The sequence below is a fragment of the Varroa jacobsoni genome, unplaced genomic scaffold (genome assembly GCF_002532875.2).
Source record: "Varroa jacobsoni isolate VJ856 unplaced genomic scaffold, vjacob_1.0 scaffold_974, whole genome shotgun sequence".
In the NCBI taxonomy this organism is placed as follows: Eukaryota; Metazoa; Arthropoda; class Arachnida; order Mesostigmata; family Varroidae; genus Varroa; species Varroa jacobsoni.
In genome coordinates, this window is record NW_019213876.1 from 277,605 (window position 1) to 292,629 (window position 15,025).

Here is a 15,025-nt window from a genome sequence, read left to right on the forward strand (position 1 = left end):
GATTAAAATAGCTTTAAAACTATAATGTTTCAATGAACCGAAAAGCTGTGTTCACCATTGAAGGCTTACTTCCAATCAGGACCCGACTTCATATCGTATTTATTGTTGTTATTTTTAGGCACATCAAACCGAAGGCAAGTTACACGGAACAATACAGATGCACTTATTGATTAGCTGACCGAAAAATAGCTTTTCATGGTTTTTGTACTTTTGCGCCTTTTTGGCATAGAATTACTTTTGATTTACGCTCACGATTACGCTAAGATCAAACATACAAATGGCTTCGGATATTTCTTCTATCCAAGAGCAATTATTTTCCACCACATATGCCAATACTATTTACATTGGAAATTGGAAAATAACACTAATAATAATTAGCTACTTTTACAAAAAACGTGTCAGATAATATACTGTATTAAGAAATTGGTTACTCATGCTTAGAATTTTTCAGTAATCCAGTTTTTGACGCGGAGCAATGACTCCTAAAATAATATTTTAAGAGTATAATTTAAAAAAAGTACAACGGTTGCCATAGCAACCTATTATCACCCACGTTCGTTATTTTTCTCTGTTCTTGCGTAATTTGAGTAAATGTGAATGATTTTTAGGTGATGGATATGGAGGCCAAGTATGCTGCAGCAGAAAAGGAATACATTAGTGGGGCACCGACTAGGGATAAAAGAACACCAGTTGAATGGATTCCAAGACCACCTGAACGGTAAATATTTTTTTCTATATTAAAAAATAAAACATGTCTGAACTCATCTAATCACAATGGAAGTATTCTGATCATGGGAAACATGCCGTTCTTTTTCTTAGTTATTCTGTTATTTTTAGCAAAAACTATCGTTATTGAAGGTACGCTTATACGGACACATCGTAATCATTGCATGGTACAATAACAGCTTATATTATTTTCTGTGATCACTTGCTTTTCGTATGCCTTTATTTATTTTTTATGGTTAAACAACAATGGTTCAGTAATTCAACAGTAACCGAATGGATTTCGCTGCAGATACTGTCTTACAGGGCATCGGGCTCCTATAACAGCTGTTTTATTCCATCCCACATACTCTGTAGTAATCTCGGCGTCTGAAGATGCCACTATAAAACTATGGGACTACGAGAGTGGGGATTTTGAAAAAACGCTCAAAGGCCACACGGATGTCGTCCAGGATTTAGCTCTCGATCCACATGGTGGAAAATTATTAGCTTCCTGTTCGGCTGACATGAATGTCAAACTGTGGGACTTCCAAAGCTACGAGTGCATACGTACAATGCGTGGTCACGATCATAATGTCAGCTCAGTGGCTTTTCTTCCATCAGGTGACCACTTGATCTCATGCTCGAGAGACAAGACAATTAAAGTGTGGGAGGTGGCGACCGGATACTGCGTCAAGACTCTCACAGGTAAGGCAGTTTTCCTTGGAAGAAGAATTCGTGCATAAATGCCAGTTTTATAATGTAACCTAAATTTTCCTATACATATCTTCCGCGAAGTCTTTCGAGAGAAGGGTGCTAGGAATCTATCCATATGCTTCGTAAAGGTCAACAAACCAACTTTATTGCGGAGTCAAGATAGTTAGATTTTGGGTAGAAAGAGGCAATGAGCGATCCGTCGATATTGTTCCGCTCATGAGACGAGTTCAAAAAATGTTTTGTGTTTCGCGACAAATCCATTTTAATTGGCTGTGGATTACTTCTGTGTTATATGCATATGTAACAACGTTCTAGACAATACTTTGCCATAATACTAGGGGTTCATCTATTTGCAGTGGCCAAGATAGCAACGGAGATGTGATTCACTTAGTAAAATGCGTGCGTCCCATAAAGTTCATTGATACTGCTATGGTAAATGATTAGTTTCGGCAGTTGAAATATTATCTTTAACACTTCGAGGCTAAATGCGCCTGCTATTCGGCTATCATTATCATTGCAGGTCACCGGGAATGGGTTCGCCGGATTGCTTGCAACTGGGACGGGGCTCTTCTGGCTTCTTGTTCTCAAGATCACTCGATTCGAGTGTGGGCGTTAGAGACAAAAGAATGTCGACAGGAAATGCGTGAACATGACAATACCGTTGAGTGCATAGCGTGGGCGCCTGCATCCGCTATTGAGGCTATCAATCATGCTGCGGCTCCTGATGTCAGTGTAATGTTTTTTTAGCTCTTGTTGCTTCGCCTTCTCATCGAAAAAGGAGAAATGTAATTTGTGTGTTTTCCTATAGAATATTGGATTATAAATTGCGAGCACGCGCTATCATTATTTTCATGTATCATATATCCACAGTTCTGCTTAAAAGTTGTTGCATGTCGTTTTTTTGTACCCAAGTCTTTCGTTATTGTTTTTAACAAGGAAATATCAATCCAGTCGTAAAGGAGCAGGCACGTTTACAAGGTTGCAAGTTTGTCGCATCGAACTTAAATTAATGATAAATGTACTTGATGATATATAGTGTATGCAATATAAATTGTTGATCATCTATATGCGTAAATACTTGTTTCTTTTTTTGGTTGCAGAATGCATCCGGTGATAAAAAGAGACAAGGGCCTTTCTTAGCTTCGGGTAGCCGCGACAAATTAATCAAAATTTGGGATGCTTCGACTGGGCAATGCTTAATAACACTAACTGGACATGACAACTGGGTACGTAGCCTTAAGTTCCATCCGGGAGGAAAGTACCTACTTAGTGCGTCCGATGACAAGACAGTTCGGGTATGGGACCTCAAGACCGGTGAGTGTATAAAACAGCGATATATTTAACATCAATAAACGCGGACATGTTGAGTTTACTTATGGCACTCCATTTTGAAGTTGTTATCAACCTCTAACCAGCTTATTTGTGCCTTTATTATCTACCGTTACAGCCCGTTGTTCAAAAACATTGGACGCTCATGAACATTTCTGCACAAGCCTTGACTTTCACCCGACAGCGCCATATTGCGTCACTGGCAGCGTAGACGAAAAGATCAAGATTTGGGAATGCCGCTGAAGTATACTTAAGCACTACCCCTAAGCAATTTAGGATCTGCAGCAGGATTCATGTGGCCATTAACTGCAGAGGTTCACCAGTACCGAAAGCAAGAAAACCTTGCATGGACGACAATGATCAAATACGACAATATGCAAAGGGGGAGCTGTGCTGGTTCGCCTGTACTTTATTTCTTTTACGTGGACGCGTCAATAGGCCAAATGAAAGATTAAAAAGGTTCTACTCGGCGCGGAAATGAGATAACGTTAATATTTAGTAATGTCTTTAGATAATCGCAAAAACAGAATGAATACAATAAGTGAAAAACGTGGTGTAGGGTACATGTCAGTTGGAGACCACTTAGGAAAAAAAAAAATATATATATATATATATATATATATATATATATATATATATATATAAAGAAAGAAGCGATGACTGAGACTTTAGGTGACGATTTTAAGTGAAAGTGTTGATGACTGGCAGATGGAACACTACAGAAAGGACATCATCGTGCCTTATGTAACGCACACAACATGCAACATTTGTGTGACCCCAACAACGGTGGCCCGGGAGCCCACTTCTGGTATATTTAGCCTTCGGTTGTTGTCTTTATTCTATTGAAGTAGAAGGCCACTGGAAAAAAATCAACTAAAAGCTAGAGCAGTATTGTACCTGCAAAGGCTGGTAACTTGTGTGTTGGGCTGTTCACCGCCTATCACAAAATAACTAATGATACTCTATTTGGATAGATTCTACGTTAAGCTAATCAATCAGTATACTGGTGATATAGTGTCGAGAACACAATTGGGCCATTTCGTGTCTAAGGATTGCGAAGATAATTTTTGCGGAAAGAGACCGCGCCCCCAAGTGATGAATATTTAGACAAGTTTTCTACCGCAACCAACATTATGTTCACTATTCATCATACGATGGCACTAGGTCACACATAAATAAGAACAGTGACGGCAGTGACAAAATCTACTCAAATCAGCATTACATTCTTTAGTTCGACTGCTCTGTGGCCTGTTCCTGCATCGATCAACTCGCATTAGTGGATGAGTGAGCTGACGGAGGAGGGCTCCATCGATATGGTAGTCTGCAAGGCAGTATTAACGAGAATGTTGATTCTGATATGAAATAAACAATATTAGACCCTTGTTAGAAGTTACAGTCATTGTGCCATCTAGATGATGGCTATATGCTAAAGATAGGTTTTTATACTGCGTGAACCGCGCTAACGTTTCCATTAGCACTCCCGGGCCGGCGGGCGATTTGTGTTAACCGGCGACAGGCGGGCCAGTGGGTGAAAGACTTAGATCAACCATGTCCTCAGTCAGTCGCCCATTAGCATCAGTATTAGCTTTAAGTGTGCACTCACCTACCGTTTCACCTGTCTCCGATAAGGGTGGCTTTCGAGGTAGGTCCATAAACATGTAACAAACAGTCGATAAAAATGTAACGTAAGAATTACGCTGATATAACTAGAACGGCCGGGCGGAACTCAGAGAACCCGGAAGAACAAACAGAAAAAACGAGTGGAACATTGCATAGAGAGGTTGTGAATAGCCCGGTAAAAAAAAATAAAAGCAGATGTCTCGAAGCGCATTTTAACGGCGTGAATGCTGGGTTGTCGAATGCTGTAACTTGCTTACCGAAGGCATGGTACCAGGGATTAACTTTATGCTAGACCAATAACACTGTTTAGTGAAGAGTATCAAGCGCATTGGTTTCCGAGTGAGTAGAAAGCAAATGACAATGCTTCTACAGTTAGTAAAATTGGCAAAATTACGTTTTGAAATCATTTATTTCTTCTAGACGCGCGTTAGGTTCACAGACATCACGTTTATCGTTCAGTGTTCTAACCGGTAGGACTGTTACCTTCCATAGTCGTGATTCGTAAAGTCTAGCGCTAATAAGCTAGTAATTATAAAAAGATAATAATGACTGTTTACTGCGGAATTCTGTTATTATGTAAGAAAAACCCTTGAATGAATTCCTGAGCCAATTAATTAATAGCGGTTGCAGCCAAATATGAACATCATACGTAGTAAAATCTAGCTGCTGTTCATTTGTAACTATCGTGGCCACATATGGGGTATGACGATGATAATGGTAATGTTCGATAGAGATATATATACGTATAGAAAATATATATTTTCGGTGAAAAATGGAAACATAGCAGCTCTACTAACACTACATATGTATAAGTGTGATTAAGATTTAATGTAAGACAAAGGTAAATGGGGTAAGGAATATCTCAGTGCGAAACTAAACCAGTAAATTTTACAGATGGGCAAATTGTTTGAGTAATTTACTATTTTTAATTGAGAGTCTAAGACTGCTTGAATGAGTAAGGGATGGCGATAAATAGCTTTGTCGGAAATGGGAGTCATCAAGAATCATTGCTGGGGTCTGAACTCTGAAAAAATGAAGAACTCACGTTTGTTGCTATCTATATTGTATGTTGTGTGTGTAGGCTTGTTTGTCGGACTGTTTACGGAATATATTCTTTGCCGTTTGTCTTCGTTGATTACGGTTGTCTTTCGAATACCGCAGTCGCTGGTCGTTCTGGAAGATACAGAACGCCTCACAACTGTCTTATAATACCTATAGAGTGGCGTTGTCAATTATCAGGACTAACACGAACTCAGACGTTCGCCCATATTGTTTGTTTATTATTTAGATTAACTTATTTTTCGTATTGTTGGCTGAAGTGCGCAGTTTGCTTGACGTACGCAGAAAGGAGAAGCCTATGAGGTATGCACGGATTGTAACGGCTGCAAGATCGCAAGAGATAGTTACAAAAGCAAAATCGTTTAAAATGCCTTTTTCTAGCATGGAAGAATACTAGTGAAGCTCTAATGGGAACCAGCGGTCAAAATGGTTGGAGGGCTAGTCAGGGGCCCTCTAACCGTGAGAATGTCGTAGTATGTGTACAGATTAACTGAATAGAAACTGAAACAAATTTCTGTTTTCGGCGAAGACATCCATTCGATTGTAAAACAAGAAGTAGATGCTGCCTTTTACCCATTTTAGGGATTGGGTATCCTATTTCAACAAGGACTAGAGCTTATAACCATAAAGACGGTGGTCCATCTGGGTAGGTCGCTTAGAAATCAATAGTACTGAATTACAGGCTACCTTTGTGGGTAGCTTATGGTTACCGTAGCCCACATTGTTTTTTTTTTTCACTAATCAACCAAAGTAATGCTCTACGAAGTCCTAGGGATTATGTTTGGTATTTAGCAGCAAGGAAAGAAACACTTGACATGATACACGGAAACACCAATCTCGTATGGTTGCAGCTACGTCGTCCACTGATAGAAAAAGCTGACCTACGCCTCGTTGAGTATGCACTGCATTGTGAATTTGCTACGGGTGCAAATTGTCCCGCTCATCTGAATGGAATACAAGTTATGAGATGACAAGCCTACCAAAATATGGACGACTTGTTTTTACGCCTCGCAACAGCCGTGAAAATACAAAGGTCTGCTGGCTGATCCTACCGTATTGTCATAGGGTGTCAACTGGTGAATATCACCAGGAATATGATAATTATGCTCATTATTAAAATTATGCGTAATAGTGCAGCACTAGAAACATCAAATGCTGATAAAACTTGATTTATAACAACTGTTGCTGTAAACATATGAAAATCTAATGGACACAAAGACGACCTACCAAGTCAATGCAAAGGCATATCTGCATCTTCGTCTGAAGCTCGAAGACTGTTAACGTATTGACATTAAAGGGACAATGCGCTACAGTTGTCTAAAAGAGTTGAGCGGCTTTACTTATGACAGAATTCAAAGGAAAAGCTTCCGCTTGAAGGTAAGAAGGATTGCACCTAAACCACCTGACGATCATAGTAGACGTAACAGTGCGGCTTTGATACATTGAGTTGGTGCTTTGATTCATTGAGTTGTTGTTGCGGTGCGATGCATACTCGCTAGGATATCTAGTGGCGGCCAGTACAAGCGAATCCTAATACTTTTTAAAGTCATATGTGCCGCAATCTTCCTTATGCGCTCGAAACTGTTTTGTGTTTTTTTTTTTCTGTATTTACAGTCGATTTTTATGGTTTTCCTTTATTTATCAATGTTCTAAAAAGCCTTTTTTTTGAACGCGTTGACTAGGACATTGGGCCTAAAAATCGTGGTAATATACTAACTACTTCTGCTACACGTTATGTAGTGAGTCTAAAAGTTTTCCAAAGCGTACGCTCTAGGTAGACTGTTATATGGTATACATGCATCATTACACATGGTATATATACACGCCTTAAATTCGTTTTCGTTTAGTAGGGAAATTTGTCTCCAGTTCTATATCATAGGACTTACAAAACCGATTTTTACAGGGCCTTCCTGTTTTAAAGTACTTTGAATAGTAAGCTTGCGTATGGGCGTTAAAAATTGGATGAAGAGTAAGTTGCAGCGATATCGGATGATAACCATAAAAAATCAAATTACATGACATAAAATGCTCTCGGTTATAGCTATAATGGTCAAACGACAAAGAAAATTAAAGCGGATGATTTTTGGCGTACTTTCCGCTACATCTAGTGGGGTACAAATATTTCTATTAAACGAAAGTGGGCGACAAGAGGCATTTGTAACATGCGTATAAGTACCGGGAGCTCTGAGGGAAGAGCGCCCTCCGCAGAAATCTTTTTGCTTCTTCAATAGTGAATAATGTTTTAAATTCCTTTTATCCATCGATAAACGTTAATCATTTTATTATCATTGTTATGTATATACAAGTAATTATTAACATTTATTGATTATTCGCCAGCGTTTAATAATAATAAAATTGAAAAAAAAAATAGATTCAAACGGCGCAGGTGTAAAAAGGAAATAACATTGTCAGGCAAGCAGAGGAGAAGTAGGTTTGTGTGATAACTTTCTAATAGTGGTTGCTGCGGTGACATCTAACCGATAAGTCCAGTACGATATCTCCAGGCATGCACTCCTTCAACGCTACAGCAAACGATATTAAAACGAAAACCTCAAAAGAAGCGGAAAACAGACATTTAGTGGAAGATTGGGTTGTGTGTAACACATAGAGAAAATCTAATAGGACGGATTATGCTAGGGTGGCAGTTAAGTCAGTATATGAGTCACACGTAGATATTGCAACGACGATAGCAAAATGTGTGGCAGACCACAAAGGAGGCGTGGATCGTTAAAACACAGACAAGACAGTGCTAAAAATGCGATACAGGAGTGAAGCTTTTAAAACGAATGAGATTTTGCCAGAAGAGCAAATTTATGGAAAACTTATGGGATGACATAACTCAAACAGCCCTCTTTAATTAAATAATGAGGAATCTTTAAATAAAGTAAAAAAAAACACATGCACGAACCTATTATGCAATTAAACAGAGATTTGCCAAAGCGTATTGAATTTTTAGGTAGTGTGTGCGAGCAAAAGTTCTACTACTCTATTTACGTATAACAGTCTATTTTTCTTTAATCTTAAAGACTCTATATGGTTCGATGCCAATATATATATATATATATATATATGCATATTTCGTTTCGACTAGAGCCGTTTTCATGGGCGTATTTGAGGGGGCAATAGGCAAAGATCAAGAACTTATTTATAGTAATTTAGAAAGATACTCTCGTGTATTTTAATATCAGTATTAAAAGTTAGCATTGAATACGAAATAAATTAGATGCTAATTTTTTTTCGTTAATGTTACTATCCGTAGCATATTAGGCAAAATACGTTTTTTTATTAAAACACAGGTCATCTCTATGACTTTCGTTAGCCACAGAAGAGCTGTCCTCATTAGATGGTTATGCTTGAGATATTCACTCTGCTCAACGACAGTTTAGGTGGTGAACTAGGTTTGTTTCAAACTTTTTCTGCTACATTTACTTAATGATTGTTACTAGCAGATTTTACCGGTCCATGGTTCATCTCATTTTTACGTTGGACTCTACAGTAATAAAAGAGTGGCGTGAATCGATATTTCAGAGTGCAAAAAAAATGAAGCACCTCATCCAGGTCATCCATCTATGTGATCGCTGAAAGCCGGTTCAACTCGTGTACAAACATTATATGGAGCTCCTCAAAAAAGCAGTCGTCAGAAAACAAAGCATAGAGTCTACGCATAGCTCGCCAACCATCCAGGTGGAAGCTCACTGACTAGTAAAGCGCTGTATAGGTGTTGCAAATTCAATTTTTTCTTTCGTACCGGGACCGACGTTTTAATCAATTGTTTGCGAACGGTACGAGAAAAGTTCATACTTTACTAAAAAAAAACGCTAGAACACTTATTAGGATGTATTTATTCTACGAATATAGCATTTTTAGTAAATAACCCCGACATCGCTCACTTTTTGTGACTACTTGCGAGAACACTTCTACATTTTTGCAATGTAACACCCTTTTTATAGTATATTAGTTTACATTTGCGAAGCCATTCATTTCATTCAAATTTAATATTTAGTTATAACTACTATAAAGGAAACGCATTATCCACCATTTCAATAACGCATATAACAGCCTTCATCAGTATTAGGCAGCATTTTCTTAGCAATAGGGCTTTTATTAAGCGGTACCAGAACATCGCCTGCATCTTACCATAAGGGACTTGTTGATAAAAAGATTGTTCATAGACAGTCAAGTATTTATAAAAATGCTATTTGTTCAAGCCACATATAAAGGAAAAAGAAACTCAAACATTTGTACTGTTAAAAAGAACTTCGAACAGCACAAATTATTGATTGAAAAACTAACTTGGTAATGACGCGATTACTCCAAAAATATTGAGAAGTGACAAGATTAAATGAAGTAAAACGAATATAAAAGGTAACCAAATCTCTCTAAGGTTTGCATCTTAGAGAGATTTAGTTTTTGAAGGAGGAAACCTTGGGCAGAATTTGGTATTTACATTTTTGCAAAAAATACATGAAAGCCCCAGTCTAGTTCGTGAGGACATTGAACAGGAGAAAATGATATTTGTATTGAGAAAACGTAGAGACACTGGAAGAGGGATATGCGAACGCGTGGTAGTTTCCAGCTGTTCCCATGAAAGTCATCGAATAACATGCCATTTTTGACAGCATTCATCACGAACTCTATGATTATTGCACAACCACGATTTAGTAATGCTTCCCTGACAGTTTGATATCAGAATAGACCTTTTATTCTATCATCGCTATTAGAAGCGTCGCTATATAGATTACTTTAAAATACGTAATTGTAAAAAAAAAACGAAATTTGAATTACAGGTAATATTTGCACATGTTTTTTTAAAAAAAAATTCACGGTTATATGCATTTAATCAATTATCAGAAAATGACTATTTTATGAAAAAAAAAACGCTTTTTTCTTACTTCAGCATACGTATTATACTTAATATCAGTATGATTGTTGTACAGACATCTCCAGAACAATAGCTTGGCTCTCGGATGCAAAAACACAGAGACCTTGCACGTTAACAACTACAAAGACCTGTTAACAAATGAGAGAGACAAACCGCGCGAAGACATTGCGGCATGCATTTTCTGTTTTTTGGCTGCATATCGGCAAATGGATTCTCAGCAAAGAAAACGTAGCATTTTATCACCATCGAAGTCCTACATGACAATAAAGCATCAGATTGCTACTCGTTACACAGCTGCTCCGTTCTTGCGGCCCTCTGGTGTCAATAAACAAAGTCTCTGCATCTTTCGTGCATCACTTAATTGTCTGATATCAACGACGTCTATGCATCTATGCATTCTTATTATATACTAGTACTTCATCTATATGGATGTATATAGGCACACTCATTTAAAAAAAATGTATCGTCGATTTACTGAAGTTTAACAATATAAACCTTTATAGAAACAGGTCGGATAACTATAAATGCCCTCTGTAGGCCCGAAGATATAGAATAATTTTAGATTTTGAATTGCTTACGAATTCTAGCTAGAAAATATTAGCCCCAGGAATGTTGCTTTCTTACTGTACAAGCAAAAATATTTAAATACGAAGTACAAGGGTACACTATACATAACGAAATGCGATTTTCTCTTATACTGTGTTAAAAGGGTGCCAGGGCACATATCCAGATGGGATACAATCCATCACATCACTCTCGATCTATGTTATAATTATGTTGCTGAATCACCCTGACCCAGACCAACAGGTCTGTCTCATTAAGTCCAGTTAACGAGCACCCTTTCACATTTGAAAATCCCACACGTTTTCATTATTAACTACCACAAATTGTCTGTTGTTGTAGCTAATTGAGCTTTCTATATGCTTTTGGATGAAAACAGAGCAATTCAGATTCGAGTTTTGCTTCTCCCACCCGAATCTCGTGGATCGCTAAAGAAACTCCGGATGAGATAAACTTGTCCAGCTGTTGCGAGAACGATAACGGCACACTGCAATATCGACCAATAGAGCACCCATGAGTTGTTACCTTTAAGAAGGTACCAGTCAACCACAAGGGAGTTGCGTGTATGTTCTTGGTACTTCGCCATTTCATTTAGATTTGTCTCTAGCTTCTCCACCGCCGACTGAAACGAGATCATCATGGTATAGGTCATTAACGCTGCATTTACTTCTATGGAAAAGAGAGAATAGCTTCTAATAATATCTATGAATATTCCAATAGGTGTGGATATAAAAAAGCTTCAAGTCATAGTACTGATGATGGAGTTTGCAGAGTCATCGATACAGCCTACCACAAACGCGTGCGCTGACCATTACGAGATCATTGGATTGTACACTCAATGCATATGTACCTACAAAGACACACATAGCGACAAATAGTTTCCTTAAAAAATCACTAAGAATTTTCATTCGGCTGACAGGTATGCCTAACACCGTTCTGTCTGATCAGGTTCGAAACCACGTGCTGCCAAAACAAGATGGGGGAGGCCTAGCGCATAAACAGGTAATTATATTACTCAAAAATGTCTCCAACGCGTAGAGCAGCCCAGGCGTTTGCATACGAGGTTCGAATCTCTAAATCATTGACCTTGCTACCCTGAGAAAATATGGAACGTAATATGTATGCATGTATATACATATACACATTTATGCCACACACATGTTATTAAAAGGTGAATACAGAAGTATTACAGTACGTTAATTAAAAAATTCTCACCTCTTACCGAGGCCATGTTACGTACTAGCTCGAGTTCACTAATACGACACGAATAAGAGTAATTATTTATATGCCTACACACAACCTGCTTAGAGGCAAAGGGGGTCGTGTATAGGTTATCATCTAAATTAGTTATGCGCACATTGTTTTGCATGTCGTTTGATAGGGGTGAAGATACAGTTGCTGCTACTCCGGCCGGATGCTTCTTTAGCCGGTCATATGTTTATCTAGTGGTGCATTTATTTTCTAAAAATCAGTCGCGCTAGAGAAAGATATCAAATTTTTTTTTCTAAAAGAAAGCGAGTTATAGTTCATTTACTTTTCGCTCTATTCTTACCGTGAAATTGCTGACTGTAAGACCATGCTTTTCGATTTCGGCGATATAATCATTCCAGTTGTCGCGTTTAAAAGAATTGAAGTAAATCGAAACAAGCTTTTCTGCAAAATGAGATAAACTGTTGTCGATGCAAAGCTGATAATGTCCTGTTATGGCAGCCTCGTGCTCTTCGAACTCCGCTGACGGTTTCCAGTCGTATGGAAGAAGAACGTGCCCGGTTGGGGACGTAACAGAAAACGCCGCACGTCCGTTCCCACCACGGATCACCTGAATCCGTCATTAGGTTTTAAGAGAAATTGGAGTCTTAAGTTCGAAATTTTTCAAATATTAATATTTTATTAACCCTATAGGAACTATTCCTTTATTATAGCTTTCGACGAGGTACGCTAATTCTAAATAATAAACAATATAACGAAGTACTGCAGCTTATTTTATAAAAAAAATATCGTACTTTGGAATCTGTGTTGTTCACGGTTACAGTATGCCTACTTACTTTTTATTTTATCTTTGAATAAGCCTGCTTTTTGGTGTAAGAAATAGCATAATATATTCTCAATATATCTACACCAACCATATCCTACTGAAGTATTGCACTTCAAGTAGAAAGATGGAATTAAAGATGGAATTTTTTAATAAGTAATTGGAAGATAATATTATTTCAGCCTATATTCATTAATTAATTGCAACGGACTACAACTGTACGAACTTGATTGGAGTAAATTTGAAATTTCCTTTCCATAAACTTAAGATAAGGCATTAAAATGTTTCTGGGCCTTGCCATTGCCTGTGGGTTTTCCCTCAAGGACACCATATAAAAATTTTGTTAAGTGATATCACAAACAAGTAGTTTTATAGAAGTTTGGAGCGATGGTAAACGCTATGCCAGCGTGAACATTTCTCATAGAAATGTATGTATTGCTGATTACGCACAGCTTTTGTCGTATATATCTATACGCAGCATTTACGAGCATCGCTTACTGCTAAAAAAAATGTGTCGTTACATGTCCTGGGACTTCAGTACATCCATTCAATCTTTAATGTATTTAAAAGAACATCATAAAATCACAGTTTCGATTATTTTGCTCGATATTAGTGTTGCCATTTACCACTTCGCTTTATAGTACCTTCCGCACGTTAGCTAATGTACGTTTTTGACAAGTACACACGCACACACATATATCCATACATGGCCGCAGTTCTTTGTCACTGACTCATCTGCCAAATCTATTTCTGTGTTCGCTACTCGGTACCCAGCTACATATGGACATTTTGTACGTGCACCACTAATAAGAAAAACGATCTGTTGATGATTACTGTCGTTACAGCTGGCACCTGCAATGCTTACCTGAAAGGCGACGTAAACTGAGGCATTCTGCTCCACGTACTGATAGAAGCATTCCTCTCGGCCAGCATCCACGTGTAACTTGAACTCATAACTTACTCCGAGACTATCAGAAGCTAGATGAGTTTCACTTTGAACGGTTCTAAAAAGCGCGATGGCAGCAGATGCCACTATTAAGATCAGTTGCACTGACATAGACATAGCAACCCTGCTGTCGCTCTCTGCAAACGAGTGCCGGTCAGCAAACGTCTAGAATGAACACAGACAATCGGTAATCCCACTGCGTGGCGCTAAGCCACATCAAGAAGACAACAACAGCAACAGCAAACCGTTGATTTGGCTTTTTCACAATGGCCTGCCAGTTGACCGTTTTCTAGCTTTCATGTTATCTTGCAACGAAAACTCGGCGTCCTTTTAGCAAAATAACGCGTATATTTCTTCCCCGTGTAAGTATATGCGTCGCTTATTCTGTCGGTATAGGTTAAACGTTATCCACCGAACCGTGTTCCATTCTACTACCGTGAAGCAACGGTTGTTGGAGTCAGAGGCTGTGCTTTGCTGTCAGAGGGACGGCGGCGGCGGCGGCGGCGGCGGCGGCGGCGGCGGCGGCGGCGGCTCTGTGAAAAGCGATCGCCGACCAGATCACTCCTAGCGCCCAAATGATCGACTGTTGAATGCTGCAGCTGTTGTCAACGTTAAAGCCAGTGGGTCCCAAAATATTTGGCTCTGCTAACTCTTATTAGGCAATACCCCAGCTCTGCTTTTGGGGGCCGCAGCAAGTCGCAGCGGCCATCTAGTCAGCCCAACGTTAGCTTTTATTAGCAGGAGAAAAACTACCGATTATTAGAGGAAAAAGATAGCGCAAAAAAAAAAGGCAGACGAAGTTGAATTACCTTCTAGTATTAATGCGAACGCTATACATGGGACTAATAAATAGACTGATACGCTTGCAATCTAGACAAATATAGCACTCATTGGCAGCAACGCAAATATGTAACGATAAAGACACCGAATGGGAACTTGGACCGAATGGAGAGTAGAACGCTGAGTCTAATCAAATCGACCTCAAGGATCAATTGAATAACCAAAAGCTATCTTACAGCTGCTTTCGTTTTCTTAATATTTAAAAAAATATTATTTCATTTAGAATGAAAAGTCGTCTCCCTGCGGTCGTGCTTCCAGGAAAGCCTGGATCGCTACAGTCTGCGAACAAAAATTACCTAAAATATTTTTGTACCTTCAAGTATTTTGCCAAAATTGT

The 15,025-nt window shown here is 38.6% G+C and overlaps 2 protein-coding genes across 10 annotated transcripts in view; one reads left to right on the plus strand and one right to left on the minus strand.

Moving 5' to 3' along the window:
- Lis-1 (LisH and WD40 domain-containing Lis-1) overlaps positions 1–8,355 on the plus strand; it is a 19,306-nt gene extending 10,951 nt beyond the window's left edge. For 7 of the 8 annotated variants that reach the window (XM_022842210.2, XM_022842214.2, XM_022842215.2 and 4 more), the window contains 5 exons: positions 609–718; positions 1,016–1,410; positions 1,940–2,151; positions 2,520–2,733; positions 2,867–8,355. In XM_022842210.2, the coding sequence (XP_022697945.1) occupies positions 609–718; positions 1,016–1,410; positions 1,940–2,151; positions 2,520–2,733; positions 2,867–2,991 (1,056 nt within the window). In that variant the 3' untranslated portion in view covers positions 2,992–8,355. The remainder of the gene's footprint in view (positions 1–608; positions 719–1,015; positions 1,411–1,939; positions 2,152–2,519; positions 2,734–2,866) is intronic. The other variant, XM_022842217.2, reaches the window with a different exon arrangement.
- Positions 8,356–9,254: 899 nt separating this feature from the next.
- Positions 9,255–14,355, minus strand: LOC111265488 (transmembrane emp24 domain-containing protein 1). Of its 2 annotated transcripts, none has more exons than XM_022842220.2 (3): positions 13,768–14,355; positions 12,423–12,689; positions 9,255–11,492 (listed from the first exon to the last, which is right to left on the minus strand). In XM_022842220.2, exons 1-3 carry the CDS (start codon positions 13,963–13,965, stop codon positions 11,256–11,258), a joined length of 702 nt encoding a protein of 233 aa, XP_022697955.1. In that variant the 5' UTR covers positions 13,966–14,355; the 3' UTR covers positions 9,255–11,255. The 2 variants fall into 2 exon arrangements, with proteins under 2 accessions (XP_022697955.1, XP_022697957.1); XM_022842222.2 differs by lacking the exon at positions 13,768–14,355 and adding an exon at positions 13,547–13,740.
- Positions 14,356–15,025: the final 670 nt, after the last annotated feature.